This window comes from Rhodamnia argentea, chromosome 9, assembly GCF_020921035.1.
Source record: "Rhodamnia argentea isolate NSW1041297 chromosome 9, ASM2092103v1, whole genome shotgun sequence".
In the NCBI taxonomy this organism is placed as follows: domain Eukaryota; kingdom Viridiplantae; phylum Streptophyta; class Magnoliopsida; order Myrtales; family Myrtaceae; genus Rhodamnia; species Rhodamnia argentea.
In genome coordinates, this window is record NC_063158.1 from 4,397,335 (window position 1) to 4,415,974 (window position 18,640).

Here is an 18,640-nt window from a genome sequence, read left to right on the forward strand (position 1 = left end):
TCCCCTCTGCATCGCTTATTCATTATGTTGATACCAACAAGTATCACTTCAAGATTATACGAGTGTGGGAGAACTTAACCATTTGGGATACGGAACAATCGGTCCTCGTCAAAAGCCTGTAGGACGCAACGATTCTAGATTCAAGAACCGCCGAGGACCTGTGCATGAGAAGCCCAATGTTGGACCGACCGAAAATTTCACTTATAACATGGGAAAGTACTAATGAAGTACTTCTGTCTTCTTCAATTATCGTTGCGGTTCCATGTCAAGCGGACTGTCCTCCTCTCCTTCGGAAGCAGACATTGACGCATCACGGTCCGCCCTGGTCCTCTTCATTCACTGCCCAACTCATTGCCCGCGTCACTTAGCTTTTTAAAATAGTCCGAGTCCACACTGAACAATTCGTAAGGACTAATTGGTGGATTTTGGTGCACTTTAGTCTTTATGTAATTTATACTAATTAGCGACGTCTATTTTTCGCATCCTGAAAAAAGTGTCTAAAAAGTCTTAAACCTTTTATATTAATGTCAATGTAGTCATAAATCTTTCAATTATATCAATTTAATCCTAAACATTTTGCATCTGTGCTAAATTGAGTTAATTCGACTAATTTTGATTGAGAATCGCTAACGTGGATGCCGGTCGTCCTGCGTGACACGTCTCGCCAGATCCGGCGAAGGCTACGCTCGGCCGTAGGCTAGAAGGGCTCGACCCTCTCCCGCCCAAAATGAAAAAAAGAAAAAGAAAGGAAACAAAAAGAAATCAGAAAAATATACTAACAAAAGTAAAACTTGTTCACGTCAATACCGGTTGTGCCACATCAAATAGCCAACGTCTATGTCAGCGATTTTCGGATGAATTGAATTGGCACAAATACAAAATATTTAGAGCTAAATTGATCCAATTGAAATATTTAGATCTGAATTAGTACCAATGCAATAATTTTAAATCTTCTTTTTTTTTCAGCTCTTTCCCCTTTTCTTAGGCCAATCTTCCAACCTTTACCTAAAATATCCAAATCCCAAAAGCAAGAGGAACCCTTTTTCACACGATTGTTTCCCAGACGGATTAAAAGCAGATGGGTCGTTGAATTCTCTCTCGTGTCTGGGATTTTCGGGACTCGATTTGAGATGGTGCGTCGACGTTGACACTAACACAGGCCTCCCCAAAGGTTGGGGGCTCAGAGCAGATAGGGCAATCCATGTACGCAAATACGAGGTTTACATGTGGAAACACGCCGGTCTTCCTCAGCATTGATTTGGTTGCACTACGTGTTATTTAGGCCTTGGTCGGCCTCTCGCGCTCATTAGAATGCTGTAGGAAAGGAAGAATCTCCACCTACTGAATGGAAAGGAATGTTGTCCCATTCCAACTTTTTTCCTGCTAATTCAATAACTCAATGATTAAATGAATGAGGAAAGGAAAAAATTAAACAATTTTGGAAACTCTTGGCGTGCTGAGATTAGGTTTAACTGCAACCAGTTGGTTATCACGGAAGATAAGGTTTATAGATTGATTTGGTGGATTTTTATTGGCTTAATGCCAACTCCGTAAGTTGTTGCTTATGACCTCAAAGTGCATTTTTTTTTTTTTTTAATGTGGTGCATATGGCTTTTGTTTAAGGATGTGGTTTTCAGTTAGTTACGAGGTTTTTTTTCCAATCGGAGACCGGGGAATGAAAGCGAGAGGGGAGTGAGATGCGTCCGAGCATGTTTTCCGAGCTTTTCATTGGCGATTGTCACGGGCTAAGGCTGCCTCGAGGCCGTTGTATTCGCCGAATTATTCGAGACGGACGCGAGCGGACTGCGACATGGCGTGACGAGACGAGATATGTGCATGTCCCCCCACTATTGCATGTTCATAACGCGTCTCTCTCTTGTGAATTCCTCATCGTGCCCACAAGAATTCAAAAGTGGAAGCAGGAAAAGCAATTCAATTTACTTTTTGCCCAAGTAAGTGGAAAAGTAGCTAAGTAAGATGGTGCTTTTTCTAGGACGACAAGCAGAATTTTTTTTTTTTTTGGCTTTTCTGGGTCGAGTTCTTCTGATCCCTTTTCACTGACGAGAGCTTAAAGAAGGCCCAACAGAAGAAAGATACAGTAGCAGGGCAATTGGATTTCTCGAGCTGCGAGGGGAAGATCAGAGATCAGCAGGAAATGATGCATTTTCCAGGAAAATATACAAAGGAATGACCAACTTATGTACACCCTCATGCCAAGAAAAGAAAGAAAAAAGCTACCTTTTTTTTTGTAACAAAAGCTCAACAATCATCACTCGATTCAACTGGAACTCGCATGTACACAACAATCATTCATTTTTCTTCTTTCGGAAGCTAATTGAGGTTGCTTTCGTGTCTCGGTCTGAAGCTCTCGGCTCAATCCCCGACTGTCAGCTGGTAATGATGGCTAATTCCAGAGGAAAGGGTGGTCGTCTCCGTGGCTGAATCTCGTGCCGTCTTCCTCCTGCCATGCGAACGACATGCAGAGCTCATCCATTCTGTTGCCGAAGTCCAGCAGAAGGTCCGGCAGGTCGATGAACGTGTCGTCCACGTCGTCCAGCGGCGAGCTGGCTGACTCCTGGGTGTCGAAGGACTCTGCCGCGGCCTCCCCCGCGGCGGCGTCTGCGGCTCCTCCATTGTTCCGAGGGGCGCCGATCGCAGCGGCCAGGGCCGCGGCCGCCTGGATGTCCTTGGCCGACTTGCTCGCGGGCCGGGGGAGCAGCTCGGCCAGCTCGGGGAAGTTGAGGTGGGCCGACCGGCCCTTGATCGTGAGGGCGGCCACGTCGTGGGCCCGGGCCGCCATCTCCGCCGTCTGGAACGTCCCCAGCCAGATCCTGGACTTCTTCCTCGGCTCCCTGATTTCAGACACCCACCGGCCCCATTGGCGCCGCCGTACCCCACGGTAACTCGGGCCGTCCCCAGGCTGAGCCTTCTGCTTCTTGGGCTCCCTAGGACCGCGCTCCGGCGCTCCAACTTTCTCCGAGCGTGAGCTTGGTTGTGATGGAGTGTTTGTGGAGTAGGACGTGCTGGTTTGAGCCTCAGTGCATTTAGTGTTGACGGGTGGCTCCATTACTTTGCCTTTGTGAAAGGGAGGGAGAGAGAGGGAGAGGAGTTGAACTTGTAAGTTGGAATTGAAGGCGAAAGCTTAATAAAAAGAATGAGAAGAAGTGGTAAGGGTTGGGGGGAGGGGGGGCCTTCTGGACAAAAGGGACAAAGTTGCTTTTGATCTTACATAGGCTTGATCTTTGGATGATGTTAGAGAAGGTATTTTCCCCTTCTTCTTTTTTTTTTCCTTCTTTCTCTTTGTTTTTTTTGTTTTGGCATCATCTCGTCCAGTCCCTAGCATCCTGCCCTCTCCTCATGTCCCATTATGGAGCCTTATGTGAATGACCAAAGGTGCAATTTTTATTGATTTTTCCTAATGTTAGCAGTCTGGTCTTTTAAAGAATGTTGGACCAACCACCACTCTCTTCACCTCCACACTCCATAGAAAAAACTTTGGGATCCAGCAGAACAGGGCAGAGCAGAGCAGAGCATCATCCTGTTTGATGGCCCCAATTAGCCATGGCAATTGGCATTGCATTGGTCTCCTCTCTTGTATTGGACATGGGCGGGGCGAAAGCCGAAAAGGCCATATCCCGTGCCGATGTATTAACTCATTTAGGACCATTTTTTAGCTAACGCCCGAGATTTCTGGTCTCTGTCAATACGGCGTCGCGTGCGTTACCGAACTCATAGATTCACTACAGTCTGCTTCGCTGTAAAGAATCGTCGCATCTCGGGACAACTATAGACGATGGCGGTTCTCAATCTCAACACGAAGGAGAAAAGGAAGAAAACTTCAATTCCAACTCTCGAGCCAGCAGAAAATATCGTAGAACCTAGCCCGAAGATGGACCAGCCTGCAGAAATACTAGCACGAGGAATCATGGGACTGCGCTGCTGTGCTTTGTGGGGTTAAGCAGTGTGAGTACAGTAACAGCCCAAGGTTTGGACATGTGGCTGCCAAAAGGTCTTCCCTTCCAAAAGGTCTTGCCTTCCCGTTCAAGACTCGCCCCTACCCATGGCCGTCACAACTTTTCCCGGGAAAAAGAAGAAGGCAACGAAAACGTGCGGAAGTGATGGAAGAAACAGAGTCGCCCACTTCTTCTTGTGACTGCAACAGTTGTCGTACCTCTCTTAGTACGAAGAGATGCTCCTCGGAAATTTCCACCATTTCAAACAGGGGATGTGGCAAAGTTTGGAGCTTGTCTAGATATTTTCATCTTTTGCTCATGGAAGAATCTCGAACGGTACCCAATTATCTCGTTTCGACGGGAATCGGAAGAAGAATTTGTCACTCGAGGTTGACATACCGATTGTAGCTGAATACTAGTGGTGGAAATTGCCTAATGGTACGGGTTAATGTTCCCATAGGCAAGATCATCCTGCTTCGAACCGGCTTACCGTACTAATGTGCTGGCTCGTACATAGGTTGTAAATGATGCTAAGTAGGATCTTTACGCGGTTCCACATCTATGGCGGGTGCATGCCCTTCATGATAACGTTTAAGGAGAGTAGCCAAGTTGATCGCCCCCCTCTCCATCCTATACGGTAGCAATAAAAATAAATAAATTATCATTGAATTCCCTTTTTTCAGAGGAAAAAAAAAACTCTAAAGATTAGTCGAGGCAAGCATCAAAGCTTAATTCTTGACGCACCATGTGTGTCGATGATCATGAGCTATATACTAAATGTGTGTTTTCTAAATGATATTATAATATATAATTAGACGGTATTTGACTCTTATTGAAATTTCTGTCCTCTCTCGTTTTCACTCTGCTTACAAAGTAGAAAGGTGGCGGCACATGACTAATTAGCAGCCGAAGCATGTCTCACCTACACGGTCTAATTCATAGCCAATAGGCCATCTTAATCTTCGTTAGGAATAATCAATTGCGGGGAGGAATTTGCTAACATCTTTTCCGAACGTTCTTCAACGCTCATATAAACATCAATCACGCACCTAATTTTTGTCTGCATTACGTAAGAAAAAGCAAAATCATCACATGTTCAAAATTTTCTTCCCAAGAAGATTTGTCATCTAACTTGTCCTCAAGCCATTCAACCAAAGCAACGTCGTCTTTAACCGCTTACTTGTCATCTAATTCGTCCTCAGGCTTCTTCGTAAACGAAGTTTAATCAACAGGAGTTTCAGAGAGCTGACCTCCGAAATGACGTTGTTCTCCATCAAGTCGGCAGCGCACGCAGGCTGCTGATAAGGAGGAGGAGGAGGAATTATCTCGGTAAAACCAGTCAATGAGCAAGGCTTTTGTTGGGTCGAATCGACATCATTAAACACCCGTTCATGATTAAAGCTATCTAACTCTGCTTTTAGCAAAACGCCAAGCGTTTTGTCTGAAACTATAGCTCACCGACATGATGGACTTAGGGTTGGGTTAGATTACGAACACGTCGCCAAGTTGAAATTTTTTTTTTTTAACATGGAAAGGTGGAATCTTGGAGGCCTTTGTGAATTTACAGGCCAATGGAATGTGGGCACGTAGATACAGTGGATCCGCAATTTGATGTGTTGGCCATCTTCTCCAGACTTTTTCTAGTGCTTCTCTCTTCTCTCTCTCTCTCCTCCCTATAACTTGTCAAATCTTACGAACTGGCATGCAATATAATTTGGTTTGTGCGCATTGATCATTAGCCAGGGCTTGTCAGGCTGATTCTCGTGCTGCATGCAACTTTCAGATAGATCAATGTCAACCCTTATCCACCTTTTTTGAGGTTTTGGTTTGAAGTTGTTGAAATGTACTGTGAATTCAAAAATAGCATGTTTTTCGGTTCCAGCGCGTATGAACTGATTCGACGACACAGGCGGTTTCCACTGTCATCTATTGCCGCGGCTCAATTGTGCTCGCAAAACTTCGACGCACACGAAGCTATGTTTGACCCCCAACAGTTCAAATAGATCATGACCGCGAGAGGCGAGTGGCATCCTGTGCCGGAAAGCCCGACAAGTTCGACAGCCGACACACATTTTGTGGATATGGGCCTGACCCTGCCGTTTGGTCGGGTATAGAGTTGTGTGGATTGGGTTCGTTGGGGGTAGATTGCTTTACCTGGATGGTTCAATTCAATCTAGTAATAAGCAACACTAGAAAGCAGTCCATGAGGATTAATTAACATGATGAGCAAAAGATGAGCCTCAGTGAGTCAGAGCCCAAAGGAGAGCCACGCTGCAAGAGGCAAGGGAGTTGTAATTACTCACCTGTGCGAGGTTTGAGAGAGCTATTGCCGGGTAAATATCGACATAATCGCTCACCAAGCTTTGATGAATTGCCGGAGAACCATAAATGCTGGCTAATCCTTAGAAAACATTAAAAGCTTTTGGAAAAGACTGATGGATTATGGGATTCAAATGAATTTCCTACAGATACTACTAAAACCTACAATCTAGGAACTGTTCTTTGTCTCTAAATAGAATGATGACGAAGACGCGATAACCGTTATTCAAGGTATCCTATGAAGGCAATTATACTAGAACCAGACTGCACATTACTTTTCCTTCTATTAACAGTAACTCACAAGGCTCAACTTGGCACTTGGTAGGTAGATCACATAGCGGCCCTGTAGCCAAAGGTTCCCGCTTGTCTTTTTTCCCAATCAACTCACAATGCTAGAGTTCATTCTTGAAGTGCTGGAGGCCGGGTTGGCATGGAAAGCCGACTGTCTGCTACTAGATCCTTCGAGCAGTTTCACCGATAGAGAAGAGGGACCAGTGGCACCAATGGAGTCTCCTAGACAAAGCTTCGACATGCCAACAAGTTCGTCCACGTTTATCGGGCTCTTCGAGTGAACCGCCATGGGCTTGAGCACTTCATGCATCTCCTTGGTCGAGTTGTCCGCCCCGAACCCAGTTGTCCACAAGGGGAACGAATACGGGAAGAATGGCGAAAAGTAGGCCGGATATATCATCGGATAAGAGGGCTGCGATTGCAAAATATCCGGCTTTGGCAGGGCTGAGTCTCCGGCGTTCGAGTTGGTGGAGTCCATAGATTCACATTCTTCGTCAACAACAGGCGGCGGAGGCTGCAAGGCATCATCTGCTTCTGTTTCCGGCCGTTGCTCATTGACAGCAAAGAAGTCCCTTGATCCGATTGGCACATCAACCGCCTGCAATGTAAATGGAAATGAATAGCATGAATATGCACTAATAATGCATAGGCGAAAAAAGGTGACGGCAACGAAAATATCAAGAAACAAAAAATTTTGGGAATATCTGGATTTCATGAACATCCACAAATAAGGAAAGAAAAGCCAAACTCAATTCACGCAATCTATTTTGAGGAATTAAACCGGACTTGGGGATGAACATATGCATGTACAACAGGTTCTGATCTAGATAATGCAATACATTATGATACTAACTTCCTCTGCCACGATATCAAACAGACTCGAGCGTCGTTTTCTCCTTGTCACGTTAGATTGCCTGATGAAGTACTTCTGAGCATGGCTCGCCACTTGTGTCGGTGTCCTTGAAATGACGTAGTTGCGAGAAATCCCACGCCAATCACCTTTCCCGAGCTTTTGCAGACCCAACAGAAACATTCTGTGCTCCTCTTCAGTCCAAGGAACACCTGCATCACAAACTATATTTTCAACGAATCTCGAAAGCAAATGTGTATCGTGAACACATTAATCTAGGACTTAGAAACCTTATCAGTTCCCGACAAAACCTTAGATATCAGCATAGTAATGATTGATCACAAATTGGATAAACAAACTGCTCTGTCATCCAATAGAAACAGGAATGCCATCTCAACGACCAAGTCAATTTGGCTAAAAAAAGCTCACGATATCATTCGAGTGTGAGACAAGTTTCCCATCCTTATTTCAAGGACAGGCTTCTTCAGAACTTCACAATGCATACAAGCTCATCGACCAACCGATCACTCAGTACGATTATCTCTGGTAGATCAACGATGGAACCTCTCGCAAATTCACACATCAAAACAACTGCGATTATTTAATCGAAGTGCCGCATTGATTTGGCAATCACATTAAAGACAGACCCTTCCCCCAATGATGTGGCACGTGACAACCATCCGATGTCCTCCCCGAAAATGGGAAACTGGAACATATTGAGGCAGCTAAAATCCCAGTCATCAACAAAAATTAAGACTTAGCACCTCATGATCCCATCAGCAGCGAGCAACAAATCCACGTCATCATCAATCCAACAGCTTTCAAACTGTATCGAGCAAACCTTCCTACATCACCGTCTAACCCTAACCAAAACATGCGAAATCCCAAAACCCCTTTTTTCGCTGAGTACCAAAACTTCCGTCAATAACCCAACAACAATCAAACAAAACCAATCAATAAACATCAAACGATCACAACTGAAGCCATCACCTTTCTTTCTCTCGCGACTCGAAGACGACCCGGGAACGAAATCCTCGGAGGCGTAGCCGTCGCCGTGATCCGGGCCCTCACCGGGCGAGCCCGGGGTGTTGCCTCCGCCCGCCGGGCCTGAGCCGGCGCAGTGGCTGAGATTGCCCATGCTGGCGCTCTTCCGGATCGACCCGTCGGTCAATCTGACTCCGAACAGCTTGACCCCGCGGTTGGGGCAGGTCCTGGAGTTATGCCCATTGTGGCTGCAATGAGAGCAACGCCGGGTCATGGGTAAAATTTCTCCGGGTCGAATGCTTGATTGGGTTTGGGGTAGTGAAAAGAGGATTAAGGTCTGGTCGGGGATCTGAACTCGAGCTCGATTTGGGATCTGAGATTTTGGTGCGAGCTCACACGATCTGAGAGAGAGAGAGGGGTTTTTAGGGTTGATTCTTTGTGTCTCTGCTGTGCTTCTTCTTCTTCAGCTTTTCGCAGACCAGACAGAGAAGAGAGAGAGAGAGAGAGAGAGAGAGAGAGCCACAACAACGAACGGAGACATCATGTCCATAATATTTAGGTTTTTCTGTCAGATAAAAATGAAATGGGCGATGATCTGCTGTTGTCGTACTACGGTGCACCCCGTTCTCTACGGTTACGCTGAGCCGTTGATCCGCTGACTCTTCTGGGAAAAAGCTGCTTGACTTGAGAACCTTCATTTTCTTCTTCCTTTTTTGGCGGAAATTATCCACGGAAAAATTGAGCTTAGTAAATAGTGCGGTCGCTTTAATCGAAGTTTTAATTTAGTTAAGACATAGATGTTATATCCTCTGTATCAAATTGTCATATCTCCTAAATTTGGAAAAAGCTAAGACAAAACTTGCAATAACATACATTTTCAAATGACGCACGACCCGAGCATCAACCTCGGCGAGTGCAGACATTCTTAATCCCCGAACACGATACAATCACAAACATTATTCAAATAGCATCGACGAAAGGAGGTAGCAATCAAAAAAGAAAAGTAGAGAAAAAAAAAAGACGGAGGCATGCCACGTGGACGGCAAGGGTGAACTCAATAATAATACCAATGCCATCTCCTAAAGGGTCTACTGACGTGGAAGCTTTCAGGACACAAATTGGTAAGAAGGTATAGTTTTGGGTGCGTTGGAATCCCCTTCTTCTTTAGAGGATATCTATAACCATGTCGAGCAAAGCGTAATAAGATTATAATATCTTATCCACCTTATCCAAAAATAAAAATAAAATAAAAAATTTACAGACTTATCTCGCAAGATCAGGGGGGCCCCACCTTCGAGTCAAGCACGAATCCCACGTTTCTCTCGGGTCGTAGGAACATCTTCGACGGTCCAGATTTCCTTGGTGGAGCTGCGTGGTCGGATTCTTTGCTTTGTCCGTTTGCGCACCAACTCTGTACATCTAACCGCGTGAAACGCCGGTAACATCAAACGGGTTTAAAAGCTAGAGTCCATCGGAAGTCCGGCACGTCGCGCAGCATGCAGTTCTTCCCCCATTTTTAGCGGTCAATTTGGAACTCGATCCGCCGAAACTAGGATCCGGCGATTCTCGACCCGACCCGACCCGACGCACAATTAAATAGGTTTGGATTTGACGCAAGCGGATCAATTTCGATTGACCTACTTAACATTTTTTTTTTGTCATAACCTACTTAACATGTTTAGACATGCATGAATATGTTTAAATTGACGTGTCATTTATTTCCACGCGACACAATTAGACTCATTTTAGCTTGTTTAGTACTTGTACTTAATGACATTTTTATGCTTATAAATAACACAGACGTCCCCAAAAAAAAAAAATAATAATGGGACTGTTTCGTTGGAATTGCTCCGCGATAAAATATCTTTTTATCGAAATTCGTACTCTAATTTTTTTAAATATGATAAAGGGTCTTGTGATGATTTTGGACAAGCGAGATCTAGATAGTCAGAAAATCAACGCACAAAGTTTGCAAAGATTCCAGTGGAGTTACATAAATATTGTCTCGACTAGAGTTTAACTCGATAGAGAGACTCTACAAGTACAAATCTAAATGAATCGATATATATGAAATTGAAATGAAATATATAAATATAGACCAAATTGGACACCTACTGACCTTCTTTCAATCTTGTGGAGGATGCCCGTATCGTCCGCGTTCCACTCACTTTCGGCCTATTCTCGGGCTTACTCCGGCCCTATCTGTCTCGACCGTCTTCTTGCAAGGAATTCGTGGTGGCCACCTTCGAATATTTTGTCACTCTTTGAAAAGATCGTGGATCCTCCTCAGCAGGATTATTTCTTGGCGGCGCCCATGTTAATAGTCATTTTGATGATCTTGTCAGCACCCTCACATGCTCCGCACGTGCCTTTCTCGATTTCAGAGGGAACAGTTACTTCCCACGTGTCCGTCACGTGTATCGATTCTTCACGTGTTATGCTCGAGTGTCGATTCCTCACGTGCCATGCACATGTGCCGATTCCTCATAGTGTCTTACTCGTCCGTCACACGCATAGCATGTGTATCGGCGGGCGAATTATTTTGAGCGCTAACTAGGACAAAAAAATATTTATGGATGCGATGGTCGTTAGGCATATGCACAGCAAATTAAGGCGAAGAGAAATTACTCATACTTTCTAGAAACTCGTCGAAAGATGCCAAGGCGAGTCATCGTGTGTAATCGGATTTTGCAGGGGGTGGACGTACACAAGTCAACGTGCATTCGTAAACAGGTTAACGTACCGAGTCTTGGCGACACGACGCACGGCAGCTTAATGAGTTTGGCGAATCGCGTCAATCGTGTCATGTGAACAGCTTAGTTAGGCATGTAATCTTTGCGTCGGGGCGGCTCAACGCGATTATTAAGCATGCCGCGTTCGAGCTAAGACAGAATCGCGTTTAGCCATCGAGGCACAAATTTGCCCTACTAAGGCACTAATGCCCGTTGATTTAATTATGACCTTCATTATATATTCTATATAGCTGCATCATCTTCAGCACCCCCCCCAAAAAAAAACGATAATTAAATAAAATAATTTTTTTTATCCGAACATTCCACGTTTCCTAAAGAGGAAACCCGAAAGAAGAGATATAAGCTTCGTTTTTTCTTTTGATCGTAGTTACTGTAAATATTTAACATATCTGATAAATTATTCCTCGATTAATTCTTTCATGAAACGCCGAAAATGAAAAGAAGTTTATTAAAATTCGATGTCTAGTAAAAAAAAATCAAATAATTCAAATCCCTTTTTTCAATTATCGAGTTTTTAATTTTCGAATATCCAATCGACTAAATTAATTCTTGATAACGTGCTCTCTTTTTTCTCCGACAAATAAGACAGCGGTGGTTGGCGTTTTCCCGGGGTTTTACGCAGATCTCTCCGAGATAAATAATCTTTTACGTGCAATTCCAAATGGGAAGTAAGGCTCCGTATCTTACTGGCAAAACGCAATACTTGGAATTCAACGGACCCCCTGTTTTCTTCTTTTTCTTCTTGTGGGATCATGAATTCACATAAGTTTAACTTGCTCACAAAGTATGGGGGCAAAACACTTAGAAAAACATTAATCTTGCACATCGGCATATTTGATTTTAGTAATATCCCTGTCAAATTCATGAACGAATTTTACGTTATCTAAATTCGTTAAGTATTTTGGCATTTGTCGCGGTGTAGTAATAACGACGTTTTGTAAATGCGACCCTCCGAATTACAGTCCTCTTTTGTCAAATGAACGAATTAAGGACGTGGAATTGATGACTTTAACACCGAACTTCAAGGTTCAAAAGTACTTAAAATTTGATCTTCAAATTCACCACGAAGAAAAAGAATGGTGAGAATTTGCTTTGTAGTATTGACTAAGTACCACCCCCCAAAAAGCTTCAGTACCCAATAAGTCCAACTGATTTATGATTTAATAAAAAAAATAAAAAGAAAAAAGAAAATCCCCAATAATGCCACGTCATCATTTTATTATTCATCAATCATCACCAAACCACATTAGCGCATGCATAAATAGATTTGTCTAAGGGCTCTTAAAAGTCGTTAAATGCTCGAAGGTTCCGTAGTTCGGCTTCATCGCCGGCGATCCGGTTCGTGCGGCACGTGTCCAAAGAGATGAATCTCAGATCGGCGGTCTCCATGTCATAAGAAAGCACGTGGTCAAATTGATCCGACGGTTAGTGAATGGCGAGCCGGGCTCTTGGTCGACGCGGGCCTGGACCGGACTGAGGAATGCAAATCACTCAATAGCCCAACTCGACTTTATAGAGATTTTCTTTCGTCCGAGAGATTGCAATCCGGTGGCAGATTGGCTGGGACTAAAAGCCCGATGGAAGAAGGATCTCGACCCCAATTGGCCCTATCCTCTCCCCCGAGCCCTTTGTTGAATTTGCTTCTAAGCGATATAAACAGACATTTGCTTCGTTAATGAAATTTCGCAGTTTTTTCCAACCCCCCAAAAAAAAAAAATTAAATTGATCCGGCGGTGAATTTCGTTCCATCTTTCCTTTTTTCCGCTTCGGTATTTCCCTTTTCCCTTACGAATAAGGAAAATCGGCGACCGTGCTATGTCAAAGTCGGGGTCGTGGGTTGGAACCGGTCGAAAATAATCCGATTCAAATTGACCCATTTAATCCCTTTTTAACGTGCCGAATAAACTTAGTGACTCGTACCGGCCTGATATGCACTTGATCTGTCTCGTGATACTAAAATGCATCCATATTTAGTCTGACTTGTGAAAATCCATGTCCTTAGTTAACTCGCTTTTAAATTATTCGTCTGTATATTTTATTTAAATGAGATCTCTATTTGGACTATAAAATGCTGAGGAGTTGACTTTCGACACTGCATAGAATTTTTTATCGTTGTACTGATCCACAATGAGGAATAAAAGAAGTTAATGCTTGGTGGTGAATTTATAAAGTCACAGCAACAAATAACTTGTAATTAAATGGAAGTGAGAAATTAAATAAGATTATTTATGCTGACCATGAATTGCAATGAAAATAAATAAGATTAGATAACTACGTGAAAATAACAATGTCAAATGCAACAAGGAGAAAATATACTTCAATAAATATCCAATAATTAATAATAAAAAATATACAAGATGAATAAAGAAAAAAAAATGAAACAAAAAGCCGTGTTGATATTTTTAATAAAGGTGAAGTCGTGCCCTTCTTGCGAGCCCATCAAGACTTCTCCGAATTTAGAACTAGGGAGTGAGCATAGGCCGAACGGTAGTTCTAAATTTTTGGAATCTAGAGCCTGCTCTGTTTGTCTTTAAACATGTTTTGGAAGATACTTTATTTTTTCAACCCGGGTTCGGGGTCTACCCGAGAACCTATTTTTCTTTTTTTATTTCATTTTTTCCAGCAAAATAATATGAGTAGTAATGAAACTATTTAAAGTAAAAAACGAATAATAAAACTCACTATCCACCAAAAGCAACACTCCTTAATATGAAAAATAGAAATTACAATCCATAAAAAAAAAAAAAAGAGGAGGCGAGGCGAGCGAGACTAGGATATTTTTTTTAAAAAACCGGTTCAGTTCCTAGGTACTTGGAATCGAGAACGGGCTCGGCTCCAACCGGTTCTCAAAATTTAGAACCGGCTCTCGGACCTGTTTTTCTAGTGGTCCGATCCGAGTTTCGGATAAACCCGATTCGGTTGCATACCCCTAGTTGGAACCGCCTCACGAATTCGCTATTTTCTCATAAAAGGTTGTAGAGAGAGTTGCAAATGTAGGTTCGATTTGGGTAAAATGTAACTTATTTAACACCCATGTTTTTTTTTTATATATAGTTTCGCCATTCCAAATTCATTTATAATATATTTATTGAGCACAACTAACACATATACAGATTCAGCTCATCATTTGCAGGTTAAATAATGGGTTAGATTCGTTTTGACGGGTCTAGTCAAAGTGCGTGATTTTTTTTTTTGTCGATCTAAAAAAAAAACCTAAATTAAATAAATGTAACATACCGGAGCAGCCGGACTGACCCAAAAAGACCGAAAGGCATATTCAATTTCAGCCCAAAAAGAAAAGCATATTATATTGTCTCTTGCCGAAAGCTAACTTGGACCCGACTTTTTGGTTTTTTTTTTTTTTTGGGTTTTTTTGTTTTTTTGTTTTGGGTCTAGGATCAGACTTCAACGCAACGAAAGATGCATAAATAATGGTTGAATGAAATGTGTCAGAGGAAGAAATGTCGCTGTCGCTGTCCCTTTTCTAGCCAAAACTAATGTTAATGACATGAAATCCACATCATGGATTGGCCCCTTCGCAGCGAATTGGCCCATGCGTGGACGACACGCGTAGAGCACATTTGGTAACATGTGTAATTCTCTGTTTATTTTATTTTTTTATTGCTTGGAACAGAAAAGGAACAAAAACACCGTTTGTAAATGCAAATTGATTTTTTTTTATTTCCAAAAATAAATTTCTGCTCCCGAGAATAAAAAGAGAAACAATGTTATGTTAGAAAAATAAGCTCAGTGTCCACGACCATGAGTCCACCGCCCCTGCCCCCAATCGCCGATCCCCATTGCCTCTACCGACACCTTCATAAGTATACAACATAAATTGAGAATATATATTTTTAGGATCGTCGCAAACGCATTTCTATTCTTTTTCTATTTCGATAATAGAAATTCTTTGCATTTGCCAAATGCGTTCTTCTACTTAGAACTGTTCTAGGGAACATAATCATTAAAAAAAAATCATTTTTGCTCGGAAATTATTTTCGAAAATGAAAACATTGCCAAACACCCCCTTACATTTTGGTGAAGTTGAGAAAAAAGCGAAGCTGTCTTGGGCGGAACGTCAAAGAAGGGTTGACCATTTTAGGATTTTTTTTTTAAGGACAAAAATTGGATTTAAATGAATGTGTCGTAGGGTATCGGCTTGGGATTTTCCATAACACTGGAAAGTTCTTTTTACAATGTGTTTTATGCATGGCGCAACGACGTATATGACTTGTAATCGAGATTGTTGGAACCTGGCGGGATTTCAAAAGCAATATAAAATCTCGAGACTTCCAATCGAGTTGGCAATACAGTTAAAAACTTCGCGTGTCGATAAAATCAAAGTTTCGAGCCATAATTTCGTGGGTCCACAACGAGCATGAGCGTGAATTCGAAGTGCCTCTGGCGTGTATAGCAAAAACCGATGGCTCAATTGCAAAAATTGAATCGAGGGAGGGTAGTCAATTTGATCATTGCAAGACCAAACAAGAATGTCAAACAATTTCAGGAAAATTAACTAAGGTGTTTTTTGAAACAGTGTATGAAATTAAAAAGGTGAAAAAATAACAAACGAGTAGGCAAATTTCTTTCTTTCCTTCTTTCTTTTTTCTATTTGAATTGGGGGTTTTGTCAACATTCTAAATTTTTTTTTTTTTTTGGTCAGATGTTAACATTCTAAGTGAAGGGGCGAGGCTTCGGTCAAGTCGACCATACGATGAGACTGGAAAATGGATTTGACCGCGGAGAAGGAGCGAGTTGACCAAAGGAAGTCAAGCCCGCCCCAACGACTCTCTCCCGGCTTCCGCGTTCGAGTTTAGCGGCGGACTCGTCCTGATTGCGTCTTTGCCAATTGGAGCAAACGCCAATCATATCTCTTCTTGTTCCGCCCGGCGGTCGGCTCTCGAAAGATTGGCCGAGCGACGAAGCGCTAGACGACGATGCGGCGACTTGCGTTATCGAATCCCCCGTTTCTTTGGGTACGGATCACTGGCAAGAGGCTTCAAAACCAAATGACATCATCATCTATGGGATAACATTTGATGGGTGTGCACGCGTTTGGGATGCAATGTACACATGTATGTAGTGTGAGTCCTAACTTTCTCCGAAATCACAGACTTTTGGTCCAGTTTCAATTCTGCCCCAAACTTTTCTTTTTTTTTGTCTCGGATAGAATTTCAAATTTTAAGTCCAGTCCCAAATTTACCCCGAAATTCTTTTTGTTTCAAAAAAAAAAAAAAAAACTGCAAACTTTAAGTCCAATTCCAAATCTGTCTCGAACATTTTTTTTTTTGGATAAAAAAATCACAAACTTTCAATCTATTATTTAATATATCCCCGTAGTCCACTCTTTAACTTGATGTGATATTTCTATGTGGATAACAATCCACATAAGCAAGGTCATATGAAAAATTATCTTTAAAATTTAAATAGTTTTAGGATATGAAAATTAGGGACGATTAACTGCAATTTTTGGACAGAGAAGGGCTAGTGGTAGCAAATTACAGACTAGAGTAATGTTGATGAATTTTCTCCCAAACAAAAAGACAAGGGATATGTTCAATGGAAGTCCTCAAACTTCTCATGAAAGTGCAATTGATTCATAAAACTTACAAAATATGCAATCGAGTCCTAAAACTTATCACATTAATGTAATCGAATCCCTTCGTTGACATCGTCAACTTAACTAACGGAAAATGCTAACACAACAATTTAAAATTAATTTCTCTCTCCTACGTGGCATTTTGTTATTATTTTCGTTTTCAAATCTTATTTAAATTAGTTGAAAAAATCAAGAAAAGGCTAAAAATTAATTTTTAAAAGCAAAAACAAAACAAAAAAAAAAAAAAAAAGAAGAACAGCAGCTAGGTAGGCCTCGCCGGCGGAGGTCGCTAGCCCCGGCCTAGGGTGGCCGGCCGTTGCCAGCCCGCCTTGCCCGCCCGGCTCGCCCAGATCTGGGTTTCCACAATCCAAACCCAGATTTAGGTTCAAATGCAACGAGAAAGTTCATCAATGAGAAAAGGACGTGATGGAAAAGAAGATTGTCAATGCACTAAAGCCTCACGCTTCTCTCTCTCTATCTACCTCTTTCCTTTGCCTTCTCTTTTACCAACCCGTTTTTCAATGACTGAGTTATTTTTCGGTGAAATTAAATGGGCGAAAATTCGAAAAATTAATTTCAATTTTTTTTTTTGAAATAAATGCACCCTAAAGTGGGGAAGTTTTAAAGAAATTAGGTCGAAGTGTGATGACGAGATTGTGACGAGACATGATGATCGGGAATGGTCAATTTGCATCCATCCATCAAGGGAGTTAGTCGGGGCCGCTAAGCTCGGATTATTCGGCATTACGAAAAAAATAAAAAAAGGAAGGATTCCGGTCACGGTCTCGAGCTCGGTGGGTGGCGCCGGGTCAGCCAGCATCGATGAGACCGTGCCATGCGACTCCGACGAAACAGCTAAACCACCGCAACCGTACACCGTCTTTGCCTCGGGTGTTGCGCGGAGTGGGCCCCGCCAATCCGATTGCGAGGGAGTTTGTCTTCAACTCCTCGGGATTGTGCCACGTCAACTTTACCTTTGCCTACGTCTTGCGACAATAGTACTTCACTTAAGCCGTTGCGTTATGTTACGAGCGAAAACGTTCAGTTCATTGATCAAGATGTAAATCTCCCCCCCTCATCCTCAAATTGAAACTCCCCGTCTAGCCAAAAAATGATGTTACGACTTTGAACTTACAAGTCACGGAGAATGACTCAAAACGAGAGACGTTTCGGGAGACCAATACCAAAGAGAGTGATTTTCAGATCTGAAACATGAAACCTACACTGTAAGAATCGATTCTCAATTTGCGAAATCAGAAACCGACCATTTTGATCCTGTAGCCGAACTCGCCGATTACAGACCCAAGACCGGTCGAGGCTTCTTTTTTTCCCCCTCTTTTTCATTTCTTTAAACTTCGCACCCGCATATCTGAACAGGGCACGAGTGCACCTTAGCCTCAATAGATTTACGACCTCATTATAATCCGAACATCGACGAAGATATTGCAAAAAATGAGTTAACATTAAAAAGTGAAACGAGCTTCATGCAATCTCCAGTTCCGAAGAGTATAAAGAGCAAGCAAAATGGCTGCCGCTAAAATGAATCGACTTCTCAAGCTTTGGAGTCTACTAAAGATTCACGAGCCATCTCTAATTTAGACAAACGAACGCGAAGCGTAGCTCGGCCTCGATGAAACTAATGAATTATGAACAAATCGAGAAAACCATGGAAGAAAAACGAAGGGACAAGACGAAGCTGCAAATGTGTCCAAAAACGAAAAGAGGAAAGTGAAAAATCCCATGCCTTGTGCTGACTGGGGTGGCGCAACCGGTGAGCAGTCGGTGAGCCCTGGAGTGAGTGGAGCCGCCGGATTGAATGTTGGGGTCGGTGGCCGGAGCATAACGGAGCCACCATAGTCGAGTCAAACTCCGGAGCCCGGAGAGTGAGAGA

The 18,640-nt window shown here is 42.7% G+C and overlaps 2 protein-coding genes across 2 annotated transcripts; both read right to left on the reverse strand.

The window, feature by feature from the left end:
- Positions 1-2,274: 2,274 nt before the first annotated feature.
- On the reverse strand, positions 2,275-3,094 carry LOC115736848 (ethylene-responsive transcription factor ERF039). The gene has a single exon (XM_030668695.2). It carries the CDS (start codon positions 3,065-3,067, stop codon positions 2,405-2,407), a length of 663 nt encoding a protein of 220 aa, XP_030524555.1. The 5' UTR covers positions 3,068-3,094; the 3' UTR covers positions 2,275-2,404.
- A 3,261-nt stretch (positions 3,095-6,355) lies between these two features.
- On the reverse strand, positions 6,356-8,671 carry LOC115736847 (transcription factor KUA1). Its single transcript, XM_030668694.2, has 3 exons — positions 8,404-8,671; positions 7,417-7,625; positions 6,356-7,161 (listed from the first exon to the last, which is right to left on the reverse strand). The coding sequence occupies exons 1-3, from the start codon at positions 8,669-8,671 to the stop codon at positions 6,652-6,654; spliced, it is 987 nt and encodes a 328-aa protein (XP_030524554.1). The 3' UTR covers positions 6,356-6,651.
- Between the last annotated feature and the right edge of the window lie 9,969 nt (positions 8,672-18,640).